This window comes from Archocentrus centrarchus, chromosome 13, assembly GCF_007364275.1.
Source record: "Archocentrus centrarchus isolate MPI-CPG fArcCen1 chromosome 13, fArcCen1, whole genome shotgun sequence".
NCBI classification, from domain to species: Eukaryota; Metazoa; Chordata; class Actinopteri; order Cichliformes; family Cichlidae; genus Archocentrus; species Archocentrus centrarchus.
Genome location: NC_044358.1, coordinates 30,930,967 through 30,951,645, shown reverse-complemented (window position 1 = coordinate 30,951,645; position 20,679 = coordinate 30,930,967). Strand labels below are relative to the sequence as shown.

The 20,679-nt window shown below is 39.7% G+C and overlaps 1 protein-coding gene across 2 annotated transcripts in view; it reads right to left on the bottom strand.

Annotated features, from left to right (window-relative positions):
• Positions 1-20,679, bottom strand: part of arap1 (ArfGAP with RhoGAP domain, ankyrin repeat and PH domain 1) — a 59,201-nt gene that overhangs the window by 23,503 nt on the left and 15,019 nt on the right. The window contains exons 1-12 of one of the 2 annotated variants that reach the window (XM_030744148.1): positions 20,089-20,175; positions 15,749-15,918; positions 10,358-10,446; positions 10,188-10,270; positions 9,671-9,811; positions 9,386-9,455; positions 7,615-7,735; positions 7,288-7,472; positions 6,935-7,041; positions 5,479-5,678; positions 3,323-3,408; positions 2,717-2,899 (exon numbers count right to left, since the gene is read on the bottom strand). In XM_030744148.1, coding sequence (XP_030600008.1) covers positions 2,717-2,899; positions 3,323-3,408; positions 5,479-5,678; positions 6,935-7,041; positions 7,288-7,472; positions 7,615-7,735; positions 9,386-9,455; positions 9,671-9,811; positions 10,188-10,270; positions 10,358-10,446; position 15,749 — 1,266 coding nt within the window. In that variant the 5' untranslated portion in view covers positions 15,750-15,918; positions 20,089-20,175. Of the gene's footprint in view, positions 1-2,716; positions 2,900-3,322; positions 3,409-5,478; positions 5,679-6,934; positions 7,042-7,287; positions 7,473-7,614; positions 7,736-9,385; positions 9,456-9,670; positions 9,812-10,187; positions 10,271-10,357; positions 10,447-15,748; positions 15,919-20,088; positions 20,176-20,679 lie in introns of those variants that run through there. The other variant, XM_030744147.1, reaches the window with a different exon arrangement.

Genomic DNA, 20,679 nt, shown 5'->3' with positions numbered 1-20,679 from the left:
CAGGACTAGATAAATTACCCTGAACACAGTATACAAATGTCATGTGTCTTTCTTTCACACTTTTGCACACTTAGACCACCTTCTTTGTCACCTACTTGTCACATAACTGCATAGCTGACAAAAACACATGTGCAGAGTGTACAATTTCTAAGCCACACCCAAGCATAACCAGAAGCATTGCTCATCTGTATTCGTCTCTGCAACAGGAAAAAAAAAACCCCCTGCAAGAAACTAAAAAAAAAACCAAAAAAAACAAGTAGAGCAGCTATTTAAGTAATCACCTCTGAACTGGGGGTGGGGTGGCATGTGTGTGGCTTTGTGGGGGTGAATGAAAGCTGTAGGAAGTCCAACAAATTACAGTCTCAAGACAGTCTGAAAGCCCAAGAGGGGAGATAAGAAAAAAGTAGAAAATAGAGTCATCTTGGAGGAGGACCAGGAGCTGGTTTTAAAACTACAAGCTAAAGAACTTCCTTTATCTCATTCTGCACATCCCAAACAGTGACTCACTCACACACACACACACACACACACACACACACACACACACACACACACACACACACACACACACACACACACACACACACACACACACACACACACACACACACAAGCTTAACAGCTTGAGGGGGAAAAACATAGCTCAGTCAGGTGCTAAATGTGACTCATTTACACACCGAGTTTATCTGTGACCCATACACATTGTTAGCAGTAACTGGGTTAAGCTGCTAAGCAGTGACCCAGCTGGGTCTGAAACACTCAGACATTTACCACACATGATGGAGCACGGTATTCATACTGAACTATGACCGTTCCCAGACTGTTCACAGTCTGCCCAAAAGTGTCATCTTCAGAGGGCGCAAGCAAAGCTTCTCCCAGCCCAACAAGGACACAAAGACCCTGTGGTTGTCACATTTACAGTAAGAGGACTGTTGGTGAGAGCCAATTCTCGGACACTGCAGAGTTTGCAAATTTCACAAACTGACTCAGAAGCAAAGATTTCACAGTGGCTAGTCCTAAACCTGCATTAGCATCAGTCTTTGTTTAATTCTTTAACTTTAAAAGAGAGTTCTCAAAACGACTGTAAATGGCAGACTGTGCTTCACAAGCTCAGTGATTCAGACAGTTGCACTTCAGCTGCAATAAGATCAAATATGCCTCTTTTCCACTAGTATCTACTTGGCTTGACCAAACTCGGTTTTCAGGGTTTTCCATTAGGTAGTATTACCTGGTGCTAGGATCTGAGGGGGATAGACAGAGTGACCATTTGTGTTTGTGTCGCATACAGATGATGTCATGGGACTTTCAGGCCACCTTGCTAAGGCAATACACAATTTTAATGGAAAACAGGATAAATCAGAGTAGAGTAGAGCTGAGCCAAGGAGGTACTAGTGTAAAAGAGTCCCGTGAATGCCTAACTAACAGTGGCAAATGTTGTTTATCTTGCTCAACCAGCTCTGGAAATAGACTGGCTACTTCACTGTAACAAACTAAGTACTTGCTAGACAACTCTATAAGCACAGTCACAGTTTCCTAACTGTTTATCTAAACACTATCACTTATTTTTATGCCCTTTCAATTAGCTTCAAAGGAAATTTTTTTCATTGTTAGTTATTGCTACAAAAAAAATTCTGCTGCACTGAAGATTCCCAATAGCCCCCCCCCCCCCCCCCCCAACTGGGACCACTTCTAATGCTGGATACTTGCCAAACTAAGCATTCAGAGAATGAAGGGCATGGAAAGAGGGGTGACCAAAAGAAGATCCTGTGTGGTGATAGGAAAAAACCTTCTAGAAAAAGCAATGATCAGCGAGGCTTCTCCTCAATGAAACACACACAAAAGCCAGCATGAGGTTTGGAAAAATGCACTTCAGGGATTCTCACATTGTGAGAAACAAGATTCTCTAGTAAGATAATACAGTCAGATCTAGAGGAAACCAGACACTATCCAAAACTATCCCAGCCATCAGGTATGGTGGTGGCAGCAAAATGCTACAGGGGGATTTTTATTTTTTATTTTTTTTAAACAGGGATGGGATGACTGATCTGGGCTGATGGACGCTGAATTGCACAAAGTGGACACATAACCTTAATGAAGGGAATAACACTCCAGAGGAGGATTTCAGACTAGGGTGAAGGTTCTCCTTCCAGTAGGATAATGGCTACCAGGACACTGACCCTGAAGCTGTGTACACACTTGAAGCGATTCGCTCGTCACACATTGCTTTGCAGCTGATGCCGGGTCACTTGCTATGGTTCCAGGCTACAGTTGCCTAGATAACCCTCCAATGTATTTACTACCAGGTCATATGTCGATCAGCTGTATTCTTCACTCTTACTGGCAGTTTTGATTGCCTGAAAGTTAAGAAAACTTTATCTAGGGTCCCTCCCACTTCCCCATCACCAGTGGTCATTTCTGGCCTAGTCACTTGAAGTTGTGGAATGTCATTCGCTTTCTATGGTCAGTGGTCAAAATGTCGCTTCCACTGTGGGTGCAGTTTAAGGCCCTGTCAGCATGCACAGCTATTTGCTCGTCACCCATCGCTTTGTAATTCACAACTGGATGCCAGTAGACTTTTCTGGCTCTGGTTGCAGTAACCCTGAAATGCATTTCCCACCACATCTTTATGTCAATCAGTGGTATCCAGCCCTCCAGCTGGCAGCTGCATCAATCACTACATGAGAGTTTAACAATCCAAACTGTGACTTTGACTTACGTTATTGAGCTCAGTCTGGTTTCCATACAGAGGGTGGTACCTCCTATATTTGCCCTGGCGATATTTGTTGGTGATAAAGCGTCGTCTGTCTTCGTTGCAGCTAGAGAGCGTTAGAGCTTCACTTGGCGGGACATTAGCTGCCCAGAAACTGTTCGCCCGCTCGTTGCCTATCATCAGGAATAACTGCGACACAGGTAGAGTGAAGAGAAGAATTTCCACATTAGGATGGGAGGAAGCAACATGTGCTGATTGTATGTTTTGTTTTTTTTTTTTATTTTTGCAGAACTCTTGTGTAGCATTTATTAGAGCAAGTTACTAATAATTCTTACCTGTAGGCTTGTAAAACTATATAATGAAACTCACAGAAAACCACCAGTAATTCATAAATTACCATCAAAACTTGATGGTCTGAGCTCCAAAATCATAAACTCTGGGGTCATTATATTTGAATGTACTATTTTAAAATGTTTCATCTAAAAACATAAATTTTTGTATTTTCTTTATAACAAACCTGGCTGCAATATGTTCTAATTTTTCAGATCTGATGCTCTTCGATTCCATACCACAAATAATATTAAAACCGTTAGAGAGATTTTCTCTGTGTACCTGAATAAGCTCCTCTGTCCAGACTTTCTTATCCATCTTCAGACTCCGAACTTTCGAGATGCTAGGACCTAATCCTCTGTGCTCTCCTGAAATAATACACACATATTAAATCCCGACCATGTAAGATTACTGCAACATATGACAAAGTCTTTACAAACAACCAACTAACACTGACAACAGACAAAAAAGAATTACGGTGCTGTAAAAAAGTATTTGCCTCCTTCCTGATCTTTTGATTTCCTGAGTTTCAAGGCATAAACTACCACTGACCAAAAAGAACACAAAGGCTTGCCTCACCTTTGCGAAAAAACATCTTAAACCTTCCAAAAAGTTGACCTTTTTGGAAGGTTTGAGTCCCATTACATCTGGCATATAACTAGCACAGCATTTTAGTCAAACATGGTGGTGGTAATGTGATGTCTGGGGCTGCTTTGCTGCTTCAGGACCTGGCCGACTTGCCGTAATTGATGGAACCATGAATTCTGCTCTCTACCAGAAAATCCCGAAGGAGAACAGACAGTCATCAGTTCATGCCCTGAAGCTCAGGCTCACTTGGGTTATGAAGCAGGATAATGATCCACAAAGCACACCAACAAGCCCCAAAACAAAATAAAGGTTCTGGAGTGGCCTAGTCAAAGTCTGAACTTAAATCCGACTGAGATGCTTTGGCATGACTGTAAACAGGCCATTCATGCCTGAAAACCCTCCAGTCTGGCTGAATTAAAACAATTCTGCAAAGAAGAGTGGGCAAAAAATTCCTCCACAGTGACATGAAAGACTCAATACCAATTATCACAAAGGCTTGACAGCAGTTCTTGCTGCATAGGGTGGCACAACCAGTCGTTAGGTTTAGGGGGCAATTACTTTTTCACCAAGTAGCTTTGGACAGCTTTTACAGTTTTTAAATCATCATTTGAAAACTGCATTTTGCATTTACTTGGGTTATCATTGTCTAAGTCTGTTTGATGAGCTGAAACCTGCAGGTGTTACAAATATGGGAGGGGTATCAGGGCAAATACTTTTTTACAGCACTGTACAATTACCGCCCTGTGATTTTATGGTTCCGCCAACCAGCTAACAACATAGCGATATCAATACCTGGACTCTTATTATCCATCCATCCATCCATCCATCCATCCATCCTCTCCTGTTTATCCTGTTCAGGGTTGCGGGGGGGCTGGAGCCTATCCCACTTGCCATAGCTCGAGAGGCAGGGCACACCTGCTAGCATGGCAGGGCAGAGAGAGACAGACAACCATTCACACTCACATTCACACCTATGGGCAATTTAGAGTGACCAGTTAACCTAACCCCAGTAACTCCATGTCTTTGGACCACGGGAGGAAATCAGAGTACTCAGAGGAAACCCACGTAGACACAGGGAGAACATGCAAACTCCACATAGAAAGGCCCAGGCCAAGGTGGAATCAAGGTCATACCTGTGCCCTGCTGTGAGGAAGTAGTGTTAACCATCATGCCACTGTGCTGCCTGACTCATAATTATGTGAAGACATTTAATTTAAAAAAAAAAAAAAAAAAAGTGGAGTGTGGAGTTTGCATTTTCTTAGTTTCCATGTTCTCCCAGGGGTTTTCTCCAGGTACTTCGACTTCCTCCCACAGTCCAAAGACATGCAGTTAGTTAATTGTGGGTTCTAAATTGCTCATAGGTTTGAATGTGAGTGAATAGTTCTCTGTCTCTCTGTTTTAGCCCTGCAACCGACTGGTGACCTGTCCAGGGTGTACCCTGCTTCTCGCCCTATGGCAGCTGGGATAGGCTCTCACCCTCCCCGTGACTCTGAATTGGATAAGCGGAAAAAAACAGATGCATGGATAGAAAAACAATTTAAAAAAATATATTTTAAGAAAGGATGCCAGTGAAAAACAGAGGTGATCATTGACCACCAAAATCCAATTAGTCCCTGAGTACAAGTGAACAATTGTCCCAAACTGGAGTGCATTTCCCAAAGCACTTCCTGAACTACTATGTCCATGAATGGGATTGACAGACTTGAGAACACAAAGTCATAATGCCCTCTGGAACTGGAAGACACTGGAAGTTAATTCTGATACTCAACAACCAGCAACAAAAAAAAAAAAAAAAGTACAAACGTAGATAAGCACCACACAAACACAAAAACAAATCCAAACACACAAACCTGCACACTGTTTGCAGACCACCACACACAAGTTGATGGCTGCCCACTCCGGCTTCGGTGCTCCACAGTCAGCACAGTGACTGTTGCTAGGCTCCGCCCAGATCCGCTCAGCCACTTCGCTATTAGACAATGCTTCAGCTATGGCTTTCCGCATAGCATCTACCCACTGGTCTCTCATCTGCTCTGACTCTGCGATGAAACTGCGGAGAGAGGCAAACATATGACTGGGTGTCAACACTGACATGAGGGTGAGAACTGACGCTTACTTTGCTGCTGTTACGCTAAATATACTCAGGACCTGGAAACCACACACACTCAGAGACAGACAGGCTTCCTCTTTTCATCCTGTCTGCTGCACGCTGACTTTATTGTCCCTTAAATTAGTAATACATATAAATATATACACACTTTACAGAAATAAGCAGGGTAATTATTTTCTGTCCTGAAATATTTCTGGATATTAAGTGAGATCAAAACCACAGATGACAAAACGTGTATTTTATAAAGTATATAACTAAATACTTTATATTACAAATTATAACATTAGTTAAAAAGTTTAAATAAAAAGTTGAATCATGAATATCAGAATGTCTTACTATTTGTGCACAACTGGGTAAAACTGTGTTCATCAACAAAAATATTTATCACAGCCATTGGTTTGGCTTTTGAAGCTTTATGTAAAGGACCAGCATGGGGAAGAACCTATTACATTTTTGTGCATATCTGAATCATTTTCTTGAAAACTCTTTAAGAGCATCATCAAAAATTGGCTTAATTTAGACTCCTGATGTAGAAACAGTGCAGATCTCCTCCTCTTTATATGTTTATATAAACATTTCTAAAGCATCCACCTTTCTTATCATTTCCAGGCCTGAATGAAAATGATACACTTTCACACGTACTGTATACCATAAATACACTCACAGCCAGTACACAGAAATACACATATCCCCATCCTGTCATGCTGAGCCTTTGCACTACAGGCGCAGGCAGTGAACTGTCAGCCAAAAGACCACACACCACATAACACATGCACTTGTGCACAAGCATATCCCCTGCACTTCTTCTCACAAAAACATACACACACTGAGTCACACAAAAGGCTTTTCACATTCTTGAAAGACGACCGGCTGAGGCTAGAGGGACAGTGGGAGAGTTCTCACTACAACAATATGACCTAATTTCGGCAAGTAACCCAGCAACTCAACTCAACTTAACAGCAACTCAACCACTGACAATGAGGAATGATTTATATTATCTAAACAGCATATCTCAGTTTATCTAAACAGTTTTAAAGAAATATAAACCCAACTGCTAAATTACTAAAATAAGAAAAGTGACAAGCACACAAAAATGCACAGGATCCTGTTGAGGTTTCAGGTTTTTCATTTCTGTGTGCATACACATTTGACAAATATGCAAAAAAGAAAAAAGAAATCACAAAAAGGGCAAATACCTAAATATGCGATAAGGTGTGGTGAGATCAAAGCTTCGACGTTCTGAAATTTTTATGTTTCCTACATTCATCTCAATAGATGTGATACCAATTCCAATACGATAATCCTGGGAGAAAAAAAAAAAAAAACAGAAAGGCAAATCATTTTTACATTTTTTTTTCTTACATTATGGAGCAAAAGCTGCATTTGAATCACATGACATCAAACTCTTTCAGTTCAGTTAAAAAACAAAGTAAACCACTGATCAGTGATGTTCAGATTTCTTCTGATTATTGAAATCAGCAAAGTAAAGACAGCAAAACAATTATCTGAAGTACAGATTTGTACACACTGCTCAACTGAGAGTCCTTACATCGACATTTTTGTAGAGGAAAACTTTATCTGAGGCGACAACGGTATAAAGTTTGGAGCGTAACCCTTTTAGTTCCAAATAGCCCTGACAGTCAGGGGAGAAAGGTGAACCAGGGTTCATGACAGTGTGCCTTTGGCGCCCCCTGGTGCACCCCTGCAGTACAGTCACCCAATCATTTCTTTCAGCTGGAATGAAAGAGCAAACACATGTAAGAACAGGCATGCATGTCGCAAAATCTGAATGCACAAATGCATGCAACTACATAACTGCATATTTGAGACATGCAAACGTATTACAAACAGTCAGTACAAGTTCAAGCAGCCATACCTTCACTTTCAGCCCTAAAGATAAAGGTTCGATTGTTTGTACCAACTTCAAACTTCAGCTCCCCCACAGTGGTCACATTAGTGATGAATGCTGTTGAGATTATCCCCTTAGAATACACATCCTACAACAAAACACAGCACAACACATACTCAGTGTCTTCTGTGTTAGACAGATTAGGGCTGCAGATATCAGTTATTGTAGTAATCAAGTATGCTATTGATTATTCCATCAATTAATAGAGTAATCAGATAAGAAATAATTTTTTCTTATGAATGAGCAATAGTAAATATTCAAGAGAAAAACAACAGGCCTTTTTAAATCAACTGGTTTAATAGTTTAACTGCATTCAACATGTCAAAAAAACAAAAACAAACTAAAACCTTTCATTGTATTTACATGCCACATTAAAATCATATTTTTTTAAAAGAAAAAATTTTAATTCAAGTATAAAAAAAAAAAAAAAAACATAACCTCCCTCCACCTATCAGTGGGTGAGGTAATATAATAATATAATCACAAGAACAGTAATGTCAAAATAAGTTACTGTATACATGCACCCTGAACTAAGGGATAGAATAAAAAATAATACTTTTACTCTTGACTTCCTGGAATGCTTTCTTACATAAAGAGGAGTGTGCTCATGAATGAACGAGCATGTGGTGGCTGCAATGAAGAAAAGCAAGTATATCAACATTCTCATAACTGGGGTTTGCCCTGTGTTCTGATGCAACTTTTCTTGCTGCAGATGGTGTAGATGTTAATTAATGTTAATAAATTCAGTGTCCAGCCTAACACCACTTGGTCAGTGGCTCAGTAAAAAGAAGCTTTTATTTTTACATTTTAAAATATTAATACAATTTAATTCATATTTTTTATTTTATATTAATCTGAATTTGCAAATGTTTCTAAAGCACTGAAATAATGATGGTCTAGTAGACCCCATGCCCCCCTTTAGATTCACCCTTGCTTGCTGCAGGTATCACTGTGATAGAAAGCAAAGCTGCCATAAGCCTTCAGCGAGCTGCCTGATTTAAACATTGTTATCAGACTGAGTTCAACAGCTCATCTGCATATTTTAAGGTCTGTAACTTTACTGTAGATTTTTCACTGTGTAAAACAAACAGCAGTGGATGGGATCAGCTACAAAGTTCTTTCTTCTTCAGGTTGCAGCATGGTTTGATGAAGGACTCCCACCAGCTTTTTCCCCAGTAAAGGTTTTGATGGTGATTACGAGAACAGGCGCTGCTGTTTTGGACACTAGAAAAACGTTTCCTTTCACTCCGCCTGGGCTCACTGTCTCGATAACGGCTCTGACTCTTTGCTTTTCTCCATTTGTGTGTAGACAGACTCCACAAGTTGTGTTACCAGTCTTTGTTGAAAACCCTGAAGGCTGCTTGGGCTTAATATTGTAATACATGCGCATATTCACATGCATGCTCCTAAATATGTTTCTATTGCAGGTCTGCTTTTAGTTGCAAATGCAGGTGAAACACTCATGTTGACACTGTGACAACTGAGCGCTGCAGTCGTGTATTAAACGAAGCACCAAAGCAAAAAAATTTGCCTTGAGGATTTTTTTTTTTTTTTTTTTTAAGAATCAAGTTATTCAAATTACTCGAGCAATCGTTGCAGCCCTAAAACAGATAGACATCTACCATTTAGTATGCAGATAGTATTTCCTGGACAGTATCGCGGTATCTGCCATTCTGTGATCGCATCAGAAGAGTGGTAAACTGAACATGTCGTGGAGTTTTTTTGGATGCGTTCTTACCTTGTCGCTGTCAAAGTATCTCAGGTAGTCAGCATCTAGCTTTACCCATCGTTTCTGATAATAAATAGCCCTGTGTATGAGGACAGACAGAACACACAATCATAAAGCAAATACTGCTGCCTTGTGCGCTGGTATAACAATCTTTTAGCACTGTATTACTACTACTATTAAAGTAATCAAAGGATTTGTGTAATGCATATATCAGATTATTATTATTTATTTGTTTTAATTTTTTGAAAGCAGAACCTTAGGTTGTGTGTTTAAGTGTTATCATCATTATTATACCCCTGAGGTGGATTCTTGTCCAGCCAGCCCATCTTAATGACAGCAGAAAGCTGAGAGGTGTCTTCTTTAATGGCTGGAGTCAATATGCCAGAGTTTGGCAGGTAAAAACTGCCTTGCTGGCTGGGGAGATCCCCTTCATACCTGTGCACACACATAAAGGTTATGCCACAAGCTAATGTTTGCGGAAATGTAATGTCAAAGAACCAAGTGGCAATGTCGTACCAACCGCTTTAATACTTTACAACTTTAATAATTACACTGAACAGGTTAACAACACCGAAGACTTGAAGATTAAATATTGCAGCACTGACATTTCAAGAATATGTTGTATATTTTAAGGCAACCACAACAATTTACTTACGTTGACATAAATTAAAACACAATACATTGGCATATCTTAAATCACCCTACACAAACACTGCCAATACTATTTACTGAGAAACAAAACCCTGAGAACATTGTGTTTTTATTTTAAATTTTTCTACACGGTTTGCATTTGCATTGCTGCACGACTCACTCATAATCGTCGACCAGCCCATCCTCACTGTAAAGAGAACTTGGCCGCTTCTTTGAGTGGTCGGGCACTTGCAGGGACATATCCTATTGGAGGAGACAACTGTCAATCACACCATGCCGGAGGAGAGAAAGAGAAGTAAGCACTTCATAGACTCTCACTAACTTTCTTACCCTGTCTGGTGGGTTACTTCGATGAAGAGAAAGACCAAATATGTCTGGATCCTCGTAGTCATCAGAATTTTCATTGACCGTACCCATCACTGAGAGAGGATGAAGGAGAAATAAACAAATCAAGTTTAAGCTAGTTGACAGTGAAAGACTAGTTTGTAGGTTTTGCTTTCAAACTGAGAAACTCCGAAAGAATGTTAGCCTTCGGACTCCAGTGAGACAAATTTATACACACACACTCTGGCTGTTACAGTAAAAGCCAATCTGGAAAGCCCAGAAAATACTTCCCGGACAAGAAGTTTCCTGTATAAACAGATGAATGACGTTACGTTATAACAGATTCAATACAAAATCACTTTTTAGAACATTACAGCATCCACATTAAAACTTTAAAAACAACATTAGGCCATTTCTTCATGACCACATTCTTCAACACTACATGCTTCTTAACCTCACTGAGGCATGGGATTGGTGTCATATGGGTGTGTGGAAATGACCAAAAACAGTCACTTACCCTATAAAGGGTTAATCTTAGCTATGTTAACTGATGTGTGGTATGACTAAGTCTCTTTCTCACTCCCTTAAAACTGATTTTTCAGGTTGAGCATCTACTGTACAGTGAATAAAATATTAAGCAGAGCTACATTACCACTAATATGTTATATGATATTGACTTGAAGTAGTCACAAATCTTGGAACTCTGTGGCATGTGGATAAAAACTGAAGACAATAGTTGGCAAATCCTTAAAACTCCACATGTAATTGAAAATACTACAAATACAATAAAACAAATGTTAAAACTAAGAAATACCATTATTATTTTTTTAATTGATATGTGTGCTTTGATTTTGATACCAGCCACATGTATTGAAAAGGTTAGGACAGGGGCTGTGTTTATCACTGTGTTGCAGTACCTCTTTTTTTAAAACCCACATACTGTAAGTGTGAAGTGAGCAACTGGTATAGTTTTGAAAGGGAAATGTCCTTGTTTGACAAAAGATTTCAGCTCCTCAAATGTACTGTTTTTCATACTTCAACAAATATTTACAGAGGCCTGCCGACAAGCCAGTTTAACAAGTGGACTCCTCCCCTACACAGCCGTGTAATTATAATACTTGCAATACTTGCATTACTAAACGTGGCATAATCTTGCTAAAATCAACAAGGCCTTATTATGAAAGACGTAAAGTGGGTGGAAGCTTATGCTGCCGCAAAAGCTGTAGATATCATTTAGTATAAACTGCAGTTCCTCTAATGGCCACTTACAGGCCAATTTCAAAAGTGAAATTGGCCTTCCCCACATAGAGTGCCATGTCGAAATGCACAGTATTATAGCATTACACCACATCTTTGCAGTCTGCTTTTTTATTTATATTGACAGTTTACCCTTTCACCCACATGGACATGGATTAGGCTTAAAGTTAGTGTCAACACAAGGAGCTGTAGCTGAACTCTGTGCTTCACCTCCACTAATTCAAATCACTGAACTGGACCTCTCCATGTTCATGCTGCCGTTGCCTTCTACAGTGGATTTAATATTTGTTAATAGTTCCCGGTGCTAAGGGTTTAAAATGTGGGGTCAAAATGGCTGACGTTGCGATTGCTACATCCATCTTTTATTTACAATCTAAGTTCAGATCACAGGGCCAATTTCCACTTTGCTTCAGTCTTAAATACTCCTTTTCTCTGTATAGTAAATTTTTAAATTGCTTTTGAGAACTGATCTACCAGCTTTGTTGAATGGCACCATACTTACCAACCTCCTTCCAAAGCAATCTAGGCCAAAGGCAGGTAAGGTAGGATGCTTTCAACCTTTGCCGAAAAGTGGCATGTTATGACAGGACTATTTAAAGATGTGCTTTCAATAACCTCACATGCGTAGGAGGGCCCTCACAATAAGAAGTTATTTGACACAGACTACCATCACAAAACAATGCTTTGATGACTTAGCCCTTGAATAGTTTTGATCTACCAGGAAACATATGACAATATAAATGCTCACAAATCAGACTTACTAATTATAAATCCATCAAATGAAAGAACCTATTTCAGAAATCAAATAGACATGAAAGCATGCATATAGTATAAAAAAGTTTGAACTATCTTGTCTAGTTTAGTTACTGTCCATTGTCTGGTTTCAAAACCTTTTTTTCAGTGTTATCTCAAAAGTATTCTCTTGTGTCAATTTAATTTCTGCCACATAGGTCAAGATTAAAGCTTACAGCAATAAGATACGATGTTGCTTTATTTAACTCACTGTACTGTTCACTGCACTAAAGAAGGGTAAAGGAGGAAGAAGTGTGATGGGCAGACTGTATGGCTAGATAACCCTACAGTGAGACTGACTCCTGTTTTTCAAACAGGAGTCAGTCTCACCTGAATGGACAGAAAATTGCTTCAAATTCATCTAAACATGTAGTCTTACTTTACAAAACAGAACTAAAAAGCACTTTGTTCCCTTTTGCCTGGTTTTCTCTATAAAAATTAATTTACAGTACTGTGCAAAAGTCTTGAGCCACATCGTTTCTTTACGCTTTGCTTCCAAGGAGCCAAACTTTGTTTTTTAAGCAGAATGATGCAACAATTCAACAGGTAACTCGAATAACTCGATTACAAAACTTCCTCCATGCAAATCTTTTGCTTTGATGCTTCATTTTGAAACATGACTCTGTAGAGCTCAGTAATGTAAGCGCTAACTTTCACCAACATTTGCAATAGAAACATATTTAGGAGCACATGTGTGAATAAAAAGCATTACAACATTAAACCCAAGTAGCCCTCAAATTTTCAACAAAAGGACTGACAACACAACAACAGCAGTGATGATGATGCTGTCATGGTGTTTAACGTGGAGTCTGTCTACTACACACATATGGCGAATGGTGAGCTCAGGTGTAGTGAAAGAAAATGTTTTTATAGCATCTAAAACAGCAGCCATTAAAACCTTTACTGGAAAAAAGTTAGAGTGAGTCCTTCATCAAACCACCTGATCAACAAGATCCAACGTTTAGAAAAGACGACTTTGTAGCTGCTCTCATGCGCTGCTGTTTTACACAGCGAAAAATCTACAATAAAGCTACAGAAGTTAAAATAAAACCATCCATCTATGCAGATGAACTGTTAACTCTAAGTCTGATACCGATACTCGCTGAAGGCTGACGGCAGCCGTCCTGCTTTCTATAACAGAGATACCTGCAGCAAGCAGGGGTGAATCGAAACTAGGGCGTGGGGTGTACTAGATCATATTTATTTAAATGCTTGAGTAACATTAATTTGCCGATTTAGATTAATATAAATAAATTACACTAATTAAATTGTGTTTGTTTTCCTGAGGCCAGTAAAAATATACATGGGCCAGTAAAACTCTGAGCCACTGACCCAGTGCTGTTAGGCTGGACACTGAATTACTATGAACCGTAATTATTAACATCTACACAATCATCTGTTACAGGAGATGTTGCATCAAAGCACAGGACAAACCTCAGTTCTGAGAACTGTGATATGCTCGCTTTTGTTCATGCTCCTTTAAAGGCTCACAACCACAAATACTCGCTTGTTCACTAGCACACATAAAAACACACACACACACACACGCGCGCATACGCACAAAAAAATGTACACATGAACACACCAAATATGCCTCATCCAGGAAATACCATTATAGAGAGAGTGAGAGAGAGAGAGATGGAGGGTTTCACCCCAAATCCAGCTCCCTCAGACTGTATGCTAAATGTAAGGAAGGAATCCAAGGATCATGGAATCATGTGTTTAATGAATAACTCAGGCAGCAGAAACCTGGGAAAGAAGAGGAGCAAGAACAGCAACCATCGTGGAAGGACAGGCCTCTGCACGGCATGCACCACCGGCAGACACATAGAAGAACTGGCTGATATAGAAAAATCCTACCATTGGTCTGACAAAGCTGGACTGACAGACAGCAAGTTCTAAGCAAAAGATCGATAGAGGCTGGGGTCTACCACGCAATGCAAGACCCCAGGTGCAGACTGCGCAGAGATGCCCAGAAACAATCCAGTACATAACAGCAGGGTGCAAGATGCTAGCAGGCAGGGCATACATGGAATGCCATAACCAAATGGCCGCCATAGTATACAGGGACATCTGTACCGAGAATGACCTGGAAGTCCTGAGGTCAAAATGAGATAAGCCCCCAAGGGTGGTCGAGAATAACAGAGCTAAGATACTGTGGGACTTCCAGATACAGATGGACAAACCTGTGATGGCTAACCAACCAGACACAGTAGTAGTGGACAAACAGAGGAAGAAAGCTGTAGTGATAAACATAGCAATATAAACATCAAGAAGGAACGCAAGAAGGTAGATAAATACCGAGGGCTCAGAGAAGAGCCAGAGAGGATGTGGAAGGTGAAGGTAACAGTGGTCCCCGTGGTAATCGAAACACTCGGGGCAGTGACCCCCAAAGAGTGGCTCCAGCAGATTCCAGGAACAGCATCTGTGATCTCTGTCCAGAAGAGCGCAGTCCTGGGAACAGCTGATCTACTGCACAGGACCCTCAAGCTCCCAGGCTACTGATAGAAGACCCAAGCTTGGAGGACAAAGACCGCCCGCTGGGGGAGCTGGGATGTTTGTTTTTTCCCAGTATAAATTGCATTATATTTTAAAAACAATTAGAGGGTTTAGTTATTTTGGCAGATATGTTATGCAGTTAACCTATTAAATGGATAACCAATGAGCAGTTCATTTTAAAAATTTTGAATATTTGCACCTCCTCATTAATAAGACAACCGCCGCTTTGCAGTGTGGGTGCCACGGGTTTGAGTCCTGGACTGTTGCTGATTTGCCTGTGTGTATCTTTCCCCCGTTTCCTGTCTGTCTACACTGCAAATAATGCAGCTGTGGCCAAAAAAAAAAAAAAAAAATTGAAATGTTTGCTTCAGATCATTATTAACAGGTAGGAGGTTGTCTACAGCCATCTGTAAAGCATTTCAGTCAGTGGTGTTGAGGATCTTGTCAGAACTGATGGAATTATGAACACAGAAAGGTCTAATTTTGATCCAGCATGCAATACCATCTGGAAAGCATCTGATTGGCAATAGCCAGTAAGCATGTAAGCATGACCATGATCTCAAAACACACAGCCAATGGAGTAAAAGCATACCTGGATAGAAAAAACACACAGTGGAACACTATCAGACTGTATTTCCAAGTATGTTTGCACATGTTTTAATAAATCAATGGACCAAGTTCCAAGTTTGAATTTTTTTTAAGATAAATTATAAATAAGTGAGGGCTCAGTACTTTAGGACAGTACTGTATTTTTAAAACTGCAGCCACTATTGTTATTATTGTAACTTCGGGATGAAATCCACAAAAATAGAAGTTAAAAAGGGAATATAAGCCGATTATAATACTTACTGTATTCACTGGGAGGTTGGGGGATCCTTCTAGCAGGCAGAGCTGGCTGTATGTCAGGCTGAGTTAACTGTTGTAGGTTTTCGTGAGTTTTGGGTGGCCTAATGCGAGGTGGGATCTGTGGAGTTTGGTCTTTCTGTGTGTCATCAGTGCCTGTCTTGGTAGGAGATGGGCTGGAGGACAGAAAGAAACAGGGCAGGTCAACAGGAGCTTGGAAGGGAGGAGATGAGTCCTCGGACACCCTGGAAATCTCAGATCGGGCAAAAATTCCAAACAGGCAATTAATTCTATACATCTTCTGTTGGGAAGGCAGGTGTCCACCTTTAGACACTCCCTCATCTCTAGCTCTTTTTTCACTCTATAGTAAAAACTAAAGTCTCCTTATGAGATCTGACTCCAGGCATGAACTATATAAAAAAAAAAAAAGCATTTGCTGCTTGCACAGAGCTTATTTTCCTCAATCTCAGAACTCCATAAAAGAAAATTTAAAAATAGGTGTCCCTCTGATAGCATCATCTAGCACAAAGTAAGGACTGCTGCTCTGAAATCCAAGTACCAGTAATCAGTAGTTCTAAGACTAATCCCAGAAATACAAACGCGTGTTCCTTTGCTCTCTTCCTGACAATCTAGTTCTTTTTTCTCCTAACTTCTGGTTTAAAGAGCAAGTCGGAACCAGTCTCAGTTGAGTGATGCCACCTCAGTGAAAACATCGCTTTCCTGTGTATCTCCAGGAAACACAAATATACAGACTAATATATCTTATGTGTGCTACAACATATGCCAAGGTCAGAAATTCTGTTGTTTAACAATGCTGATCATTTCTGTTACTGTCATTTTCAGAAGGCACCGTGTATCACAGAGCTCGCCCAGTCCTCTTAACAAGCAAGACTTTTTTGCCATTCAGTCACAGCAGGAGGAGAAAAACCAGTTTCTCTTCTTTCCATTCCCAGCAACTCTGGCCATGAATTGCTTTGGTAATCCTACTAAAGTGTTATTAGCTTCTGTGAGCTGAGTCATAACATTCATTGAGGGCAAGCATGAATTTTTAAGCGACTGACAAAAAGGAAATTTCCTGCGTCAAGACCACAGACATTTTCCTATTGGGTCTTCTGGTTCGCCCCCAATAGTGGTAGATATGTAGAGGTGTGGTGCATGTGAGGGCATCCACCATTATGTTCTAAACAGTGTGTGCTTTTTGTGTGTATTTTATGTTGTTAATTTCTCCAACAATAGACTGCAGAATGCACCCCACTGCTTGCTAGACTTAATTAAATCAGGTCAAGTAATTTTAGTACTTGTTAAAACCTTATTTGAGTATAGGTATGACTAATGATAGTACTTAAATATCATTATAATACCGTTTGATTTTTTTTTTTTTTTTTTTGCAATTATCATTAAATGAGTATGAAAAAGTGACAAGTCCCTAACTAGTACACACATACATTAAATGTAATCCCTTATGTGCATGCTATGGGTTAGGCTAAATATCTCACGGACTGATACTTTAGACTTCTCACTCCTAAACCCAACAGGATGTACAATCCTTTTTGGAAAATTCAGTTTCTGCACAAGAGGTCAACCTCCAGAGCTGAAAAATGAAGCCAACATGGAAGCATAAAAAATGCCACTTCCTCTAGGAGCAACTTGAGGGTGGCCTCAAAACACAGATGGAAAAAAAAAACAACAAAAAAAAAAAAAAAACTGGACACAGCTTTCAGTTCGGAAAAATGAAACCAGTGACTAAAAACCTTCTGTGTATCTGACAGATAGTGATAGCTATGGTTGCCAAAACACTCCAGTCCTATAGAAGTCTATGGGAAAACAGTTTTCTGGCTTGACCTATTTAGACACTGTCCTACTGAGTTCCTGGCCTCACTCACTCGTTTGGGTCATACAGAATAAAAGACTAAGTCTGTTTTGAAAAACTTAGTGATACTTTCTTTCAAAATGGAGCATTGTCTGTGACATGAAACTGTACGATGACTCCAGGCTGTCCATCGCAAGTCGTTTCACAACTGGACCTCCCTCCTTCTCATCCACACAAGGTAACTTCTGACTCCAAAAAATGTAGTCTAAAAAAAAAAAAAAAATGGTTGATGTCATGGTGGCTAGATCCATCTTTTACACTGTCTATCGTTCTACCACAGAATCTCTTTCTAATTGCACAAAACCAAAGCTACCTGCACGCTGTCTCCTTTCAAAACAGTGCAAAAGATTCCAAACTCCATCAAACTCAGAGTGAACTCAGACACAATGCATAGGAAATTACTGTAGTTCTGGCCTCTTGTATCTGCAACCTCACTTCAAAGACCGTCTAATGCAACTGCCCCATTACCACTGATGCCACATCACTCTCTATCTTGATCTAACACAAACTCACCCTCACTGGTGAACATCACCAAACAGAACTTAACTTCCTTCACTGAGCCCTTTCAACTGCGTGCATATGGTAACTGATATTACCTGAAAATGTATTGCGCCAAAGATACAGGCAGGCTAAGACTTGATGTTACAGGATATTAGAGAATGATTCATTAAATACTGTCGCAAATCACTTTATATGTGTCACTGACTCATCCTTGTTTCTTTTAAATGACCGATTTACACATTACTAAAAATCACGTCGGTTATGAGGCCTTAGTGTTAGTCATGAAGACACATAAACCCAAAGACTGCAAAATTAATCCATTAACACAACAGCATATTTACGTCACTTTCGTGCTGATGGGAAGTCAGGAGTGAACATGTACGCCTGGGTTTTTGACTATCCAGTATTGTGAAAGTTCCTCTTTTTTTTTTGTGTGTGTGGATTCCTTCTCATAAAAACGATCACTAAGATGAAACGAAGCTTATCAAACAAATCTTCACTTTATTAGCTCCCAAATATATTATCTGCGCTGCGTGAGTAAAATGACCCATACTGCAAAATAAATAAATAAGTGTCACTAACATTACCTAATTTTACTGTTTACTGGCTCTTTTCAGGCCACACTGGTCAAAGCACCAAAGCCAATTAGAATGTGTCAGAAAGGTTCAAATAATTAAGCACCGGTGCCTGTTAAATGCACTCAATTTAAAGCCACAGACAGTTCGCTACTCAACACTGTTATGTTGCGAAATACCATTAAGTCAAATTGCCTTTGGGCTGAATGAACACAGAAATCGAATGCTTGTTTGGTATGATCCTTCAGGGTGGTAATAATATCATGTCTGAATTAGCTAATTAGCTGCGCTGTAGAGTTTTTAAAAAAAAAAACAACAAAAAAAAACATTCATGCACCATTTATGTTGGTGGCAGTCCATGTGAACAAATGACTATACATGTCATGCACTTAGCAGCAAGCTCAAAGCAGAATTTTTTTCAATTATATGTATACAGTCCTTGACATCAGGCTTTAAAGTGTAAATATAAAAATATTTTTCAAGTTGATAAAATATCCCCTCACAATGACGGGAAACTGCCTTATTCACACAGTTCCTCCTTTTTCTCAGAGGAAGAGTGCTGAGAGGGCTTTTGCTAGCTTGGATTCTATATTTAAACTCCTCTGCTAGCTCACAAATGACAGTAGGCTGAAGACACAATGACTGCTCTTTTGTCCCTCCACACTATGTGCCTATTAACTTATTTAGGCATTGCAGAATCATTCTTGTGACAACAGCATGTACACTTTAAGTCCAAAGTGTGCTAAGCTAACATATGTGTTTACAGCACAGTTACTGTGGTTTTCAATGCAAAGCACAACACGACCTCTCAGTTCAGCAGCAGCAACTTAATCTATTCATACATGACCTGTGCCCATTATTCATAGCACATGTTTGAAGAACACAGGTCACTAAGTGACTTTTCACAGTAAAGTGAAGAACACAGTTTTTGTCTTAAGAATTATCATGACTTACGTGACAGCTAAACATGCCAGGAATGCCGCTGCAGAATACCAACTTAAACTGGACTTGTTTTCTTGACACATATACAGATAATAGAATATCAATATCAGTTTCTAAAGCATATGATCTCAGAACAAGAGAGGCTATCTGATCTCACCCAGTATCAATGAAACTATGACCTGCCTTATTCTTGTAAAGGCAAAATAAACTCAAGAAGTAAATCCAACACAAGTGTCACTAACAACTTAATTTTCACTGATCACTAAAACTGGCCTAACGCAGCATTAAAACAGCAGAAAACATGAACAAAGCAAAAAAAAGAGAGAAAGGAAGGCTTCCTTTTTTTGAAACACTTACACCAAGCAGAGTGACGATGGGGGGGAGAAGAGAGTGTGAATGCTAAAAATAAGCACAGACAGAGAAAAGACATGTAAAGATACAGGGTATATAAATATTACCTGTCCTGACAATGCTCAAAACGAGTCCTCTTCCATGATGATACAACACAAACTCTTCACAAAGCAGGAGGAAACTAGTTAACCAAGAGGGGGAGGAGGCAATACAGATGACAACAGCGAGTGTGTTTGAATGTTCAAGGCTACAAAAAACACACAGTGACAGTAGTTCCTGGTAATAGATCAGTGTAGTCGTTCTCTCTGCCTTTAATTCTCACTCTCTCCTTCTCCCTGTGTCTGTTACAGAGTTTTTAACCACTGAATGTGCTTCTCAATCGTGGCTTCCTCCCTCCCTCCTTGTAAAGTCAGTTTCCTTTTTAAAAATGACTGTGTTGCTTATAATAGATCTACTCCAATGCTGGAGGCAAAGCTTAGGTTTCTTTTCATTAAAAACAAGAAAAAAAAAACAAACAAAATAAAAACAGTTATTCCTGTGTGCTACTAACAGGACTTGCACAAAGAGAGATATAGCAAATTACTGCTACAATATCATCAGTGAGTGCAGCTCACAATTCTGCTGCTAAAGGGAAAATGTGTGGCCTGGGTGTGCTAATTGCAAACTCACACTTTAGCAAACACACCAATGTGTAAAAA